The 15,648-nt window shown below is 47.7% G+C and overlaps 1 protein-coding gene across 3 annotated transcripts in view; it reads left to right on the forward strand.

Moving 5' to 3' along the window:
• The first annotated feature begins 131 nt into the window (after positions 1-131).
• Positions 132-15,648, forward strand: part of EIF3A (eukaryotic translation initiation factor 3 subunit A) — a 155,231-nt gene continuing 139,714 nt past the window's right edge. For 2 of the 3 annotated variants that reach the window (XM_030202628.1, XM_030202629.1), the window contains exons 1-3: positions 132-298; positions 5,657-5,847; positions 13,027-13,163. In XM_030202628.1, coding sequence (XP_030058488.1) covers positions 250-298; positions 5,657-5,847; positions 13,027-13,163 — 377 coding nt within the window. In that variant the 5' untranslated portion in view covers positions 132-249. The remainder of the gene's footprint in view (positions 299-5,656; positions 5,848-13,026; positions 13,164-15,648) is intronic. The other variant, XM_030202627.1, reaches the window with a different exon arrangement.

The following is a 15,648-nucleotide window of genomic DNA, read 5'->3' on the forward strand; positions in this document are numbered from 1 at the left end:
CAGATAATGGGCCAACAAGCATTAAAGCACGCTCCTCCTGCTTCCTGCTCGATCACATGACCGCCAAAAACGTCTTGTCGTCGTGTCGTCTTTCTGTTGTACGTACGTACGTGACGCCGTTCGTCGCTCGTCGTCTGACTCGTTCTTTTCTCTGGTTTTCCGCGGCTGCTCTGGGCGCCATGCTGTAGACTCAGTAATTCTTCCCGTCACCAGACCGTCTCCGCCCGTGCTGCAGCCTCCGTCGCCGCCATGCCGGCCTACTTCCAGCGCCCCGAGAACGCCCTGAAGCGGGCAAACGGTAAGCGCGGGGGAGAGTATCGGAGCGGCGCTGAGGAGACGGGGAGGCGGCCGCCATTATCCTTCAGCCCCGCCGCCATTATAGCCGGCCTGGTGGGGCCTTCGTTCTACTACTAGACTTACGCAGCGCTGTACAAATCAACATGGAAAAGACGAACAGACAGCTAGGGGTGGGGAAATTGCAGTGCTAGGGGTTAAAACCTGCTCACTTGCCCATGTCATCTAATCAAGTGGCCTCCTGTTCGGGAAGGCTGATAAGTGGAAAGATTGGGTTTGTCTTCCCTATGAAGAAAGACTGAGGAGGCTAGGGCTATTCAGCTTGGAGAAGAGACGGCTGAGGGGAGACATGATAAAATAATGAGTGGAGTGGAACAGGTGGATGTGAAGCGTCTGTTCACGCTTTCCAAAAATACTAGGACTAGGGGGCAGGCGATGAAACTACAGTGTAGTAAATTTAAAACAAATTGGAGAAAATCTTTCTTCACCCAACGCATAATTAAACTCTGGAATTCGTTGCCAGAGAACGTGGTGAAGGCGGTTAGCTTAGCAGAGTTTAAAGAGGGGTTAGACGGTTTCCTAAAGAACAAGCTCATAAACCACTACTACATGGACTTGGGAAAAATCCACAATTCCAGGAATAACATGTATAGCATGTTTGTACGTTTGGGAAGCTTGCCAGGTGCCCTTGGCCTGGATTGGCCGCTGTCGTGGACAGGATGCTGGGCTCGATGGACCCTTGGTTTTTTCCCAGTATGGCATTACTTATGTACTTATGTCTGCAAGCTGGCCCACCCACATTTAGCAAAGCTCATCAACCAGTTTAGGGGACGTGGATTTGACAAGGCTGCAAGTTGTTTTTTCTGTGATGGTATACGAGTGCTAAATCTACTACTACTTAGCATTTCTATAGCGCTGCCAATCTGGCCTTTGAGATCTCCAGCTAGAAATTTTGATAATCAAAGCCCTTAGTGAGTAGCATCATCATCATCATCATCATCATCATTATTATTTATTACGTTTGTACCCCGCGCTTTCCCACATACTGCAGGTTCAGTGCAGCTTACGTAGTATTACAAAGAACATGTAAGAAGAATATTATAAACCGTGATAAACACAATGGCAGCAGTGCCCAAGAATATATGAATTGGAACAGGGGAGGTAGACAAGGGAAGGAGATTGGGAAGCATATGGTAAAAAGGATGGCAAAGAAAAGGTTGTAGATTGTAAGCTCCTTCGAGCGGGGACTGTCCTCTGTGTTAAATTCTACAGCGCTGCGTAACCCTGGTAGCACTTTATGAATGTTAAAGTAGTAGTAGTTGCTAGCTTAATTCTATAAACAGAGGTCAGTGTATTTGGTGCTTGTCTCCATAAACAAGTTTAAACATTTTCCTATTTGTTGCTTGATGCTTTCCTCTCTGTTCATTGCGCCATGCACTCGTTAGGGATAATGGAATGGGATTTCATATACTACTACTACTTAACATTTCTAGAGCGCTACTAGGGTTACGTAGCACTGTACAGTTTAACAAAAAAAGGACAGTCCCTGCTCAAAAGAGCTTATAATCTAATGGGCGAAATGTCAAGTTGGAGCAGTCTAGATTTCCTGAATAGAAGTATGGTGGTTAGCTGCTGAAGGCGACATTGAAGAGGTGGGCTTTGAGCAAGGCTTTGAAGATGGGCAGGGAGGTGGCCTGGCGTATGGGCTCAGGGAGTTTATTCCAAGCACTAGCCGTTAAGCCCGTTAAAACGGGCGAGATTTCCAGCTACCCTCCTTGCCGCCGCTCCCTCCCCCCTCCATGCCGGGCCCCCTGCACTGACCTGACAGCGCCTCTCACCTCTGTGTGAAAGCGCTGCAGGCAGCAGCAGAGTGATCTGCTGCTGCCTGCAGCGCTTCCACCCGGAGGTGAGAGGCGCTGTCAGGTCAGTGCAGGGGGCCCGATATGGGGGGGGAGGGTGCAGGTTGGTGCACGCGATGTTCGTTTCCAGGCTCCAGCGGCAGCTTCCGACAGTCCAACTCCATTTCCCTCTCTGTGCCACCCTCTGACGTCATCACGTCTTGACATAAGGGCGGGACAGAGAGGGAAGTCTCTACTGCGCATTTGCAGGTGGGTCGGTCACTTGCCATTTATATGTTTGGGGTGAGGCGAGGCAGAAAGGGCGGAGCCTGGAGTTGGCGGTGGTGGAGAAGGGTACTGAAATTAGGGATTTGTCTTGAGAGCGGTAAGGAGGGGCTGCAGATCGAGTGCATTTGTAGGTTAATAGGAGAAGCTTGAACTGTATGAGATACTTGATCGGAAGCCAGTGAAGTGACTTGAGGAGAGGAGTGATATGAGTATATCGGTCCAGGCGGAAGATAAGGCGTGCAGCAGAGTTCTGAACAGACTGAAGGGGGGATAGATGGCATATTTTCAAAGCACTTAGCCTTCCAAAGTTCCATAGGTTTCTATGAATCAAACTCAGTTCCCCAGGACCAAAGTCCACCACCCTAACCACTAGGCCACTCCTCCTCCTCCTATTCTTTTTACATCCTTATCCAGATAAGGCCTCCAAAACTGAACACAATACTCCTGGTGGGGCCTCACCAAGGACCTATACAGGGGCATCAGCACCTCCCTTCTCCTGCTGGTCACACCTCTCTCTATGCAGCCCAGCAACCTTCTTGATAAGGTCACTGCCTTGTCACACAGTTTCGTCACCTTCAGATCCTCAGATACTATCACCCCAAGATCCCTCTCCCCGTCCCTACATATCAGACTCTCCCCGCCTAACACATCCGCCTCCCATGGATTTCTACTCCCTAAGTGCATCACTTTGCATTTCTTCGCATTGAATTTTAATTGCCAAACCTTAGACCATTCTTCTAGCTTCCGCAGATCCTTTTTCAAGTAGCATGATCAATACAACTCTTCCAGGGAGACGGAAAATTTTATACACACTTTATTCCATAAATAAGTTGATAAAATATTGACTTGACACGGCACCCTGTTTCAGCTCAAGTGCCTGCCTAGGAGTCTGTATATATGATTGTGAATTTGCAAATAAATAATTTCATGAAAATGTATTCTAATTGGCCAGCAGGTGGCGCTTGTTTTCAGTTTTAAAGCTGTTGCAGAAAATATTACTTTTTCTTTTCCAATTTAGCTTTGAGAAAAGGGGAACTTGGAGTACCATTGGTCAGATACGTTCAAAGGTTGGTGCTCTGAGCTGTGATTGGTTCTGGACTTCAAATCTAGACTGGAGCTACAGGATCTTTATTTAATCTGTTTGGGGTTACAGAGGAGAAACATCTCTGTCTTGAGATCCTGTTCAGGGCTTGTGAGCAGTTAATTTTCTGAACTCCCCTGGTTATATAATTGATCCATATTCAGTTACCTGTTATTGTTTGCTGATGTCACCTTTTTCTGTTCACTGTTCAAGTTCTGTGATAATAAACCTATAGTTTTTATTAGCTCTGCTGTCCTGGACTAAGAATCCGGGTTTGTGTTTTGAGTCTGTGGGTCCTTTCTAGAAACTGCAGGACCCCTGGCGTGTTGCCCCAGTGTCCTAGAAATCACCAGGGAATAACTTGAGAATGGGAGACTATCCCAGAGACTTGTGGGACGTAGGCGTTTTGTGACAATGATAGAATCCAAAAGTAGCAAAGAATGCTTCACAGATTTGCAAAGAAATGGATGCAGTCTTTAAAAGGACTATCAAATGTAAATGGCGCCAAAGTAGTGTGCTTCTTTTTTTTTTTGGTTCCGCGATTCACAGAGTAGTTACAGTAGTACACAGTAGAGAGCTGCATTGGATAGCGGGAATCCTGTTGGGATCCCTTCCAGGTCCGCAGGGATGTTGCGGAGATAGACAACTGGTCCCTCCCTGCACATTTCTCAAGTCATCCTGGCGATCTAGTGGCTTGCTTCGGGGCATGAAAGATTCCCACTCTTTCCTGCCCGCTGCCGCTGATCTCTCACTGCTGCTGCTTGTTTAAAATGGCTGCTGAGACTTCAGCAATGGCCTTGCAAGACTTCAGCGGCAGCTGTTTTAAACAAGTGGCGGTAGCAAGAGGATCAGCAGCAGCGGGCAGGAAACAGTGGGGATCTTTCCTGCCCCGAAGCAAGCCACTAGACCACCAGGGTGACGAAGTATGTGTGGGGAGGGTACAGGGCTGGAGGTGAGATGGATGCAGTCACATATGTAGATGGGAAAGAGGTGGCTGTAAAAAGGGTGGGAGTGTGTGTGTAGGGAGGAGGGAAAAAATTGGTAAGGAGCAAGGAGGTATCAGAAGACGATACGAGTCTATCTAGCCCAATGGGTTGAAGCCAGTAAGCGGTGATTGCCACCGCACAGGTTCACCCAAAACAATAGGAAACGCTGTTGAAAACAATAGCAAAAGATTATTATGAGAAATAATGGACTGCCTATGTGTGGTCTATCTGTAAAAAATCAAAAAGCTGTTCCAGTTGGATAGGCAGTGCCTTAAAAGATGGAGGACAAAGGATTTTTTAAAATTTATTTGAAAGCTTCCCATATGTAGATATAAATATCACGAAATAAAAACTGAATATCACTAAAACAGCTTCAAAAATGGTTGTAGCTGGTAGAAACAGCACTAATAAAGGCTGTATTTTGTGCTCATTTTTCTACACTGTTCTATACAATACAGTAATACATTGCCAAATTTCATTGAGGATAACCTGTTTAATGATGGGTTCATCTTAATTGTAATCAGCCTTGGGAAGCCTGGTGTTATAAAGGTTGGAAGAAAAATTAAACTCTTCTTTTCATTGGAGCACATGGAATCACATCTTCACCTCATCTCTTGCACAGTGAGTTATTCTGTTTTGAGCATGTTTCAGGGACAAGTGGTTTTCATAAGTCAAAATAATAAAAATATGCAGATCTCTTTCTTGTGGGGGGGGGGGGGAGGAAGCAAGGTGACTGGTGCGTTGGGGACTGGGATGGAGGGGGGTTACTTGTGGGGAGGGGGTAGACTTCTGTCCCCATGCAACTCTAGTACACAGCTTTCACATTTTCCCTGAATTTATATCTTGCTTTTAAAGCCGTTTGCATCGCAGTTAAAGCAGTACACTACTTTGGCGCCTTTTACATTGATAGTCTTTTTAAAGACTGTATCCGTTTGTTTGCAAACTTGTGAAGCATTCTTTGCTGCTTTTGGATTCTATCATATATACATAGAATTCTGAGGCAGGCACTTGAGCCAAAACATGGTGCTGTGTCAAGCTGGAAGTGCCTTTCTCCAGAAAAGTGCCTTTCTGCCAGGGTTAGTGGGAAGGGAATAAAAACTCATCCTCTGAATCAGTAACTTAATGTCAGTTTGTGTGTGCATAGTTCTGATCACAGTGTTTTCTGATAGAATTCCTTGAGGTTGGCAAGAAGCAGCCTGCTCTCGATGTTTTATACGATGTGATCAAGAGCAAAAAGCATCGAACATGGCAGAAGATTCACGAGCCTATTATGCTGAAATACCTGGAGCTCTGCGTGGACCTCCGCAAGAGCCACCTGGCAAAGGAAGGATTGTATCAGTACAAGAATATCTGCCAGCAGGTAAGGCTTATTGCTACACTGGCTCCCACTCAAAGAACGCATTACTTTTAAAGTATGCACAGTGGTCCACAAAATCATCCATGGTGAAGCCCCAGCCTACATGTCGGAGTTAATTGACTTACCACCCAGAAATGCAAAAAGATCATCCCGAACTTTCCTCAACCTCCACTTCCCTAACTTCAAGGGCCTGAAATACAAGACGCTGCACGCATCAACCTTTTCTTACATGAGCACGCAGTTCTGGAACAAACTGCCACAGAACCTGAAAACGATACATGAACAAACCAACTTCCATAAGTCATTGAAGACACATCTTTTTGATAAAATTTATGGAAAGAACCAAAACACATAAAGCTCACACGTACTGCTCAGCAATACATCAATACATCCACTTATGAATTCAAACCCCTAATCTCACCACACTCATACATTTACTCTCAGAAAAAAATGCATACCATAGGCTTCACACAGCACCCCTCAATATCCCGTTCTCTCCTTCCAATGTCTCATTCTTCTTTTCAATTAATTTAGTCCTTACGATTTTGACCTTATCTTGCTTACCCTCATAATGTAATCCATAACCTGAATTGTAACAAATTGTATTTCCATTTTTCATAATGTATTGTAAGCCACACTGAGCCCGCAAATAGGTGGGAAAATGTGGGATACAAATGCAATAAAATAAATATTTCTCCAGGATCAGTGGTGTATTGCAGTGCACTTGGACAGAGTCTGGAGACACGAGGAGGAAGCTAGTGTTTGTAGAAAAATATTAATAGAAAATAATGTTGACCCCAGCAGGCCTGAATTGTATGTAGTTTTAGTTCACTCTCCCTATGTTGGAATTATTCACTTATAAGTTTTTGCCTTTGGGAAAACCAGATTGTATAAGACGTATAATATCTTTATGAGTAAACTGCTCAGAATAGCTGTGCTATTTGAGCTTGGCCAAAAGGCTGAGAAGTGATCTCTTTATGAATAAAACCTGTCAGTGACCTGGTCTTTTAAATTTCATTTCTGACGTATGAGCTGTTCCAAAGAAGTCTGTAAGCATGTTTTACATAAACAGAGATAAATGTAGGCAAATAAGACCATATGGCCTATCCAGTCTGCCCATCCATGCCATGCAGTGGTGTGGTCTTGCAAGAGTTCCTGTTTATACCTGAAAATTTGCTAGTTGTGTTTATTTCCTTCCTCCTCCTCCTCCTCCTCCTCCTCCCCCCCCCCATGTACAGGAGGTATACCAGTCCTTGTGTCTTGAGACAATGCATAGCCTTTAAAATATTTCTTAGCGTCCCTTCGGACCGCACTAGGAACTAACTGGTGGATTGTGCACGCCTTCCAGCAGGTGGAGGAGACTGAGAACTCTGATTCTAGAGAGCCAATAAGAGCCCTGGCCAACTAGCCCTAGATTCAGTATTCTCATTCTCCAGCAGGTGGAAGGAGGTGAGCCCTTCAGTCTCTTCTCAGATTTTTTTCTGTCTTTTCCCTTTCTAAGGTAGTTTGTTTAAAAAACAAACAAACGCCTGTTTGATTTACTTCTGTGCCCCGGGGTATTCAGGCTTCTTCTGACTGAGTGCAGTGTACACTTCAGTCCGCCTAGGGGTGTTACACCCGGGTGGGGGGGTAACGGGTCCCTCCCCCAGGTTTTCCTCCTGTGGTTCCCCAGCAAATTATTCTTATTTTAGGGCTGGGAAGTGCTCAGTCTCTCCTGAGGGAGAATACTGCAGCTGTTGGAGAGGCAGCCACGTTAAAAACAAAAAACAAACTTTAATCTGTACAGCTACAGCTGTTCTACAGAGCAGCTCTAGGGCAGCGGGTTTTTTTTGTTAAAGGAGTTCCCTTAGTCTGTCAGATCGTTTGCTGGTTTCTTATTTAAAAAAAAAAAAAAAGGCATGCTATGGTTGAAAAGCTGCACAGATGCTCCATTTGTCAGCGTCGGGGGGGTCTGGAGCCTGCGGGGCTTGTAAATATTGTACCGCTGTGGTCAGCTGTTTCTCTGCTGGCTTCTGCTCCCATCGCGTCTCTCTCTCAGGCAGTACCAGTTCAGTCTGCACGGAGGGCAGACTCTGTTCCCACTCCTGTTTTGGCGGGAGCAGTGGCCATTTTACCTTCCCCCTCCGTTTTGGAAGACCAAACCTCTTCTGTTCCTCAGCCAGTTGATCATCCCGTAGTTTTGCCTCCTGCTCTGGGTGGGGGGGGGGGGGGCTTCTGGAGGGAGGATTCCCACCAGAGTTTGTACTTCAGATGTACCAAGCCTTTTTACTAAAACAGGCAGGCCCTTCTCCTCTTTCCTTGGGGGACTGGTGCTAGGCACGGTGTCTTGGCCAAAAGACCTAGAGAATCCTGGAGATTGGAGGAAGATCAAACTTCAGATCCAGATTTGGAGATGCCCTGTTTAGAAGACATGGAAATGCAGAATGATCCACAATTAGAGGATCCAGGTTCGTCGGAGGCAGGGACGGATCCTGCTTTCCCAGGTGAGGATCCGTCAGTGGTGCGTGTATTTCACAAAGAGGACTTACAGGAGTTCATTTCATTGGTGGCTAGCACTTTACATTTTGAGGAGGAACAGCTTGCGGTTCAGGAGGTCCTCAAGGTTGATCTCCTAGTTAAGGGTATCAGGCGTCCTGGGAAAACTTTACCTATGCACCAGAACATTAGGGATCTCATCCAGGCTTAGTGGGATTTCCCGGATTCTCCCTTTTAGACTAGCAATATCCATGGTGCACCTTTATCCAGTCCCAGATGTTGATAAATCTCTTCTGAAGGTGCCTGTGGTAGATGAAGTAGTGTCTGCGGTCACTAAGCGCAATACAGTCGCAGTAGACGGTGGTACGGTTCTTTGGGATGTTCAGGATCGTAGGGTGGAGGACCTCTTAAAGAGTAGTTTTGACGTCACCTCTCTGGCTGTGCAGGCGGCTATTTGTGGCTCTTTAGTAGCTAGAGCATGCTTTTGGTGGGCCGAGTGAGTTTTTTGGACAGGTCTTCCGGTGATTTGTCTTCAATTGACACAGAGGTGGCCAAGATTGAGTTGGGCTCTGCTTTTTTAGCAGATGCTTTGTATGACTTGTTGAGGGCATCGTCGAAATCCGTGGCCCTCAACGTGGCGGCTCGTCGTTCTGTCTGGCTGAGGGGTTGGTCTGCAGATGTGGCATCTTAAGTTGAGTAAGTTCCCTTTTCAAGGTTTCTTTTTGTTTGGGCCCGAATTAGACAAACTGGCCAATAGTTTGGGAGACACCAAGGTTCCTCGTCTACCAGAAGATCATCCTAGAGCTCCTCAGTGCTGTTCTGGTTTTAGCTGTGGGCGAGGACGGGATTTCCGCTGTTTTTGGTCAGTCAGAGGTGTTCAGCCGCAGCGGTCTCGTTTCTTCCAGAGGAACCAGTCCTTTCGCGGACTCCGTCGAGGAGGTAGAGACTCCGATTCTTTTCAGTCTGCAGCCCGTCCAGCCCAATGAAGGTGCGAGGGCCTCTTCTCTGGTTCCGGTGGGAGCATGTTTAGCTCTGTTCTTTCAGAGGTGGGCCCAAATTACCACAGATCAGTGGGTTTAGAAGGTTATTCAAGACGGGTATTTCTTAGAATGTGCTCGTCCTCTCTCCGATACCTTTCTAGAGTCTCCCTACTGATCTCGTCTAAAGGCGGGAGCGGTTTGGGACACTCTGTTAAGACTTCTCCAGCTGCAGGCTGTTTGTCCAGTCCCTCCGTCAGAAGTCAGGCAAGGCCGTTATTCCATTTACTTTGTAGTTCCAAAGAAGGAAGGTTCCTTTCGGCCGATTTTGGATCTCAAGGCAGTCAACCGGGCGCTTCGGGTCCCCAGTTTTTGGATGGAAACTCTGCTCGGAAGGGAGAGTTTCTGACGGCTCTGGATTTGACAGAAGCCTATCTGCATATTCCGATTCGGCAGGGGCATCAGCGCTTCCTCCGTTTTGCGGTCCTGGGTCAGCATTTTCAGTTTCGGGCGCTCCCCTTCGGTCTAGCCACGGCTCCATGTACATTCACCAAAGTCATGGTAGTAGTCGCAGCGGCCCTCAGAAAGGAAGGCATTTTGGTTCACCCATATCTGGACGACTGGTTGATTTTGGGCAAAGTCATGCCAGGAGAGTCTTCAAGTCACAAATCAAATGGTTCAGTTTTTGCAGCCCCTCGGATGGGTGGTCAACTCGGCCAAGAGTCGGTTCGTGCCGTCTCAAACCCTGGAGTACTTGGGAGTTTTGTTCGACACTGCGCGTGGTCTCCTATTTCTTCCTCAGGCAAGTGGTTAGGGTGGTGGACTTTGGTCCTGGGGAACTGAGGAACTGAGTTTGATTCCCACTTCAGGCACAGGCAGCTCCTTGTGACTCTGGGCAAGTCACTTAACCCTCCATTGCCGCATTGAGCCTGCCATGAGTGGGAAAGCAGGGGGTACAAATGTAACAAAACAAAAAAAAATAAAAGATCCAGTCTCAGGTTCAGGCCTTGTTGTGCAGGCAGGTCCCTTGTGCTCGGGATTATTTGCAGGTATTGGGCTCCATGGCAGCAGTGATAGAGGCAGTGCCTTGGGCCAGGGCACACAAGCGGTGTCTTCAGGCATCTGTCCTGTCCAGGTGGTCTCGGACGGACCCGTTGCACATGAGGTTGCCTCTGTGGATGCCGGAGCGCAGCAGCTTGTTTTGGTGGTTGAGGAGGTCCTATCTGACAAAAGGCATGTGATTGGATCTGCCCAGCTGGACAGTAATAACTACAGATGCCAGTCTCAAGGGCTGGGGTGCTCACTGCCTGGGACAGTTTGCGCAGGGTCTGTGGTCTCCTCCGGGGATGTCCTTATCGATCAACCTCCTGGAAACCAGGGCGATCAGTCTAGCTCTGGAGGCATTTTCTCCCCTAATAAAAGGAACATCTGTTCGCATTCTTTCAGACAATGCGACAGCGGTGGTGTATATCAACCGACAGGGAGGAACGAGGAGTCGGCTGTTACATCTGGAGACATCGAGACTCGTGTCATGGGCAGAAGATCATCTGGTCGCTCTCTCAGCGTCGCACGTGGCAGGAATGGAGAATGTGCAAGCAGATTTTCTTAGTTGGCACATCCTAGACCCCGGAGAGTGGGCTCTCGGATCGCAGGCCTTTCAAGTGATAGTAGATCAGTGGGGGTGGCCAGTCATGGATCACTTAGCCACTCATGTCAACGCCAAGGTAAGTCGCTTCTTCAGTCGCAGAAAAGATCCGCGAGCGGACGGAGTGGATACTCTTCTTCAGCCGTTGCCTCCGGGTTTTCTCTATGCGTTTCCTCCGTGGCCTCTCCTGGGAAGACTTATCCAGCGCATCGAGGCGCATGCCGGACAGGTGATACTGGTAGCTCCAGATTGGCCTTGCAGACCGTGGTATGCAGATCTCTTGTGCCTTCTAGCTGCTTCTCCCCTCCAGCTGCCGGAGCACCCCAGCCTGCTCATTCAGGGGCCCATTCTCCATTCAGATCCAGCTCGATTTTGTGAGAGGGCACAATTGACGAAGAGGGGTTACTCTTCGAAAGTCATCTCTACCATGCTTTGTTCTCGTCATCGTTCGACGTCTCTGAATTATGTCAGAATTTGGCGGATTTTTGAGGCCTGGTGCGCTGATCGAGACATTTCTCCTTTACGAGCCTCTGTGCCGGAGTTGTTGGATTTTTTACAGCATGACTTTGATAAGGGCTTGGCTCTTGCTTCCCTTAAGGTTAAAGACGCGGCTTTATCGGGTTTTCAGGGTCGCGTTCAGGGCAAGTCCTTGGCTAGTCTTCTGGATGTTTCTCTTTTTTTGAACGGGGGTATTTCTACTGCGGCCTCCGATAGTTACTTTTCTGGCTTGGGACCTTAATATGGTCTTGTCAATTCTTACTAGGCCTCCCTTTGAACCTTTAGCTGCTTGTTCTCTTAAGGACTTGACGCTCAAGACGGTGTTTTTGGTGGCCATTGCCTCGGCCAGATGTGTGTCGGAGTTACAGGCTCTTTCCTGTAGGTCGCTGTTTTTGGAGTTTTCTAAGGAGCGTGTGGTGTTGCGTCCGGTTCCTTCTTTCCTTCCTAAAGTTGTCTCCCGTTTTCATATGTCTGTGGTTTTGCCAGTCTTAGGTTCTTCCTCGGGTTCGGATGAACAGCATAGGCTGTTGATGTCAGAAGGGTCCTTGGTCAATATCTGAAAGTTTCTGAAGATTTCAGGCGTTCAGACCGTCTGTTTCTCCTTATCGGGGGATTCCGTAAGGGGCTAGCGGCTTCTAAACCAACTCTATCTAGGTAGTTGAAGGAAATGATAGAGTCCGCTTACCTTCTGTCAGGTAAGCAAGTTCTGCAAGGGATCAAGGCTCATTCTACTAGGGGTAAGCGACTTCTTGGGCGGAACGTTTCTTAGTTCCTCCTTTGGACATTTGTAATGCGGCAATGTGGTCTTCTTTGCATTCGTTCTCGAAGCATTACAGATTGGATGTGCAGTGCCGTCAGGAAGCGGTTTTCGGGGCAAGGGTTCTCATGGCAGGATTGCTGGGGTCCCTCCCTTAAGATTACTGCTTTGTTACTTCCCACCAGTCAGTTCCTGGACCGGTCCGGAGGGACGCTAAGGAAGGAGAAATTAGATCTTACCTGCTAATTTGTTTTCCTTTAGTCTGTCTGGACTAGTCCAGGTCCCACCCATGTCCGTGTAAATAGTATGAAAGACTATGTTCTTGTTGTTTGGGTAAGGATTTGGTTCAAGTTTAGAGCTGCTTTGTCAGAGGTTGACAAAGTACCTCTACGAGAGAGGGCTGTACTTTGTCCAATTTATTCTTTGGCTGACCGTCACGGCGGTGTTGGTGTCTTGCTGTTGTTGCATTATAATTTCCATGGAATGGCTGCTCAGATACCCGGTGGCACAGAAGGCGTTTTTCTCTCTTGATCCTTCTCCTGCTTTGTTACTTATATACTGAATCTAGGGCTAGTTGGCCAGGGCTCTTATTGGCTCTCTTGAATCAGAGTTCTCAGTCTCCACCTGCTGGAAGGTGTGCACAACCCACCAGTCAGTTCCTGGACTGGTCCGGAGGGACTAAAGGAAAGCAAATTAGCAGGTAAGATCTAATTTCTCCTTGTTAAATAATTTCCCTTACGTGATTAGACTTTTTTTTTTCTCTGTTCTGTTTTTTTTTTACCAGCATACTGTTTGAGATTAAATCACTCTTTCTGCTGTTTGTGATGTAGGTGAATATCAAGTCCTTGGAAGATGTAGTTCGAGCTTACTTGAAGCTGGCTGAGGAGAAAACTGAATCTGCTAAGGAGTCGTCCCAGCAGATGGTGCTGGATATAGAAGATCTGGATAATATCCAGACTCCAGAAAGGTAATGTTTCCCTAAACTGCTTTTGTGGTTGCCATGAATTATGCAGTTCTCAGATGTTCTAGTGAACAGTGTTCTATTGAATTGTTTATTGCGCAGCTTTTTGAACCATATGATAACATCTTGAGTAGTTGCATGTGTTTTATATATCTACTATAATAAAACTCACCCTCAACATTCTGAAGACAACGTTCTGAAGTCACTCAGTCACTCAGTGAAGGGTTCATGGATTCATGGTGGTGAAGCCAGAACACTGACCATGTCTTTCTGCCCCGCCCTCGCATGACGGACCAATCAGAAAAAACACCCTCAACATTGTGTTTCAGAATGTTGTCTGTCAAGGAGACAAAACCACACACACACAATACAACAGAAACACACCCTCAAAGCCACACACCAATCCATCCCACTTTGCCAGCACAGCACAGCACATCCCCCAACCCCCAAGCAAAAAACAAAACAAAAAAAGACACACATCAACAACCTGCACACACACCGCATCCTCACACACTCACACACACACAAAATAACTCTGTGACACATACACACACACACAAAAAAAACCACATGCTAGCGCCCGTTTCATTGGTTTCGGAAACGGGCCTTTTTTACTAGTATTTATATATAATATAATATTTAATAGTTGCATATGTGTATATGTATGCACAACTATTCAATATACCAGCAGATGGAGACTGAGAACAAACTGAGCTATAAGTAAGCCTATAAGTGGGCTGTGCAGTCCCCCGAAAGCCAGCCTGTCTGTTCTCAGTCTCAGCAGGTGGTAGCAGTGGTAAGCCTTTGCAGTCCAGTTAATTAGGGGCCCTGGGTTTTGGTTCTTGGATAGTACTACCGAGACTGCTTTTTGTTTGGAATTTTAAAAAAGAAAGCTCTCAAAAAAAACCAAAACCCCTCCCGCATCTCTGAGTGCTGGATAGGGGCTGAGGCCTGTGGGGGTCTCTCTTGCTCCGGGGGTGACAAACCCAGGTGGTTGGGTCCCTCCTCCATTTCCCCACTGGCCCCCTTCTGTGGTGGTCTCCATTGGTGTGCCTTGGCTCTCTGGCTCTGTCTTCTGGCAGACCAACAGTCTTGAGTGCTGTGGGGTCTGTCTTTGTTCGTCTCTCTGAGGTTCTTAAAAAAAAAAAAGTGCAGTGGTGGTTTGTTCACCCCAATCAGCTGCCTCTCTTGACGTGTTGCTCGGTTGGGGGGCCGTGGTGTTCCCATGGTGTTTTTTCTTTGGTGGCGATGTCATAGTGTCTGAAGTGCTGCACTGTGTGTCAGCGTCGGAGAGTTGATATGGCTGGGCATTGTAACTTTTGCCAGACTCTGGAGCACTCTGACGCTGGATATGTGGAGTCGAGCCTGGTTCTGCCAGCTTTAGGTTCCGAACCTTTGTCGAGCCTGTCAGTCGGGTGTGCCGGTTTTGGCAGGAACCACCATCTTGCCCAGTACATCGGGACCCGATCTCCCTCTGCATTTAGACACCGCTGCCTTTCCTCAGGCTAAGCGTCGGTGGGGGGGGGGGGGGGGGGGGGTTTGGAGGATGAGGAGCATCTTATAGAATGCGATTCCCTGATGTCTGAGGCATTGCCTGCCTGGTCTGAGGGTGTGGACCTTGGGAACCAGGAGCATTCACTGAGGGACAAGCCCTGGCGGGAGGAGCTGCCTCCGGGGGAGGACCCCTTAGCGGTATGTATTTTTTTACCACAAGGAGCTACAAGAGCTTATTTTGCAAGTGTCGTAGGTGCTACTGTTTGAGGAGGCTCTGCCAGAGGCCCCCAGGGTGTTTGACCTGCTTCTTGAGGGTGTGTGCAAGTCCTCTTAGGACATTAGGGATGTCATTCAGGCATAATAGGCTTCCCTGATGCCTCTTTCTGGGATGGAAGGTTGATGTTTTATCTGTCCAGAACAGGCTCTTGATTCTTTGAGGCCATCTATGGTGGATGCCGTAGTCTGTACTGTCATGAAAAATACGATGTCCGTAGTTGGTGGCACAGCCCTTCGAGACCCCCAGGATCGCAGTTCGGAAACTTTGCTTAAAAAGAGTTTTGATGTGGCCGCCTTGGCTGTGCAGGTGGCTGTGTGCGGGGGATTGGTTGCACGGGCCTGTTTTTGTTGGTCAGAACACATTTTGGACAGGGATTCTGATGACTGAGCCGTTGTAGATCAGGAGGCCACCAAGTTGGAGGTGGGCGCTTCCTTTTTGTCGGATGCTCTTTACAACCTGCTTCTTGTAAGTCTATGGCCAGGTGATTGTTGTGGCTGAGGCTGGTCAGCGGATGCAGCTTCTAAGCTTAGCAAATTCCCATTCCGTGGCTCTTTGTTATTTGGGGAAGATCTGGATAAGTTGGTGAGCTCGTCTTCTGGAGGATGGGCCTCAGGCAGGTGGCAGAGGTATGTCTCGGAAGTCTCGATTTTGGGACGTGTGCCGCTCCCGGCCTGGTAGAGGAGGTGAGGGACAGCATAGTTTCTTTCAGTGGGTTCAGTC

This window comes from Microcaecilia unicolor, chromosome 5 (genome assembly GCF_901765095.1).
Source record: "Microcaecilia unicolor chromosome 5, aMicUni1.1, whole genome shotgun sequence".
NCBI lineage: Eukaryota > Metazoa > Chordata > Amphibia > Gymnophiona > Siphonopidae > Microcaecilia > Microcaecilia unicolor.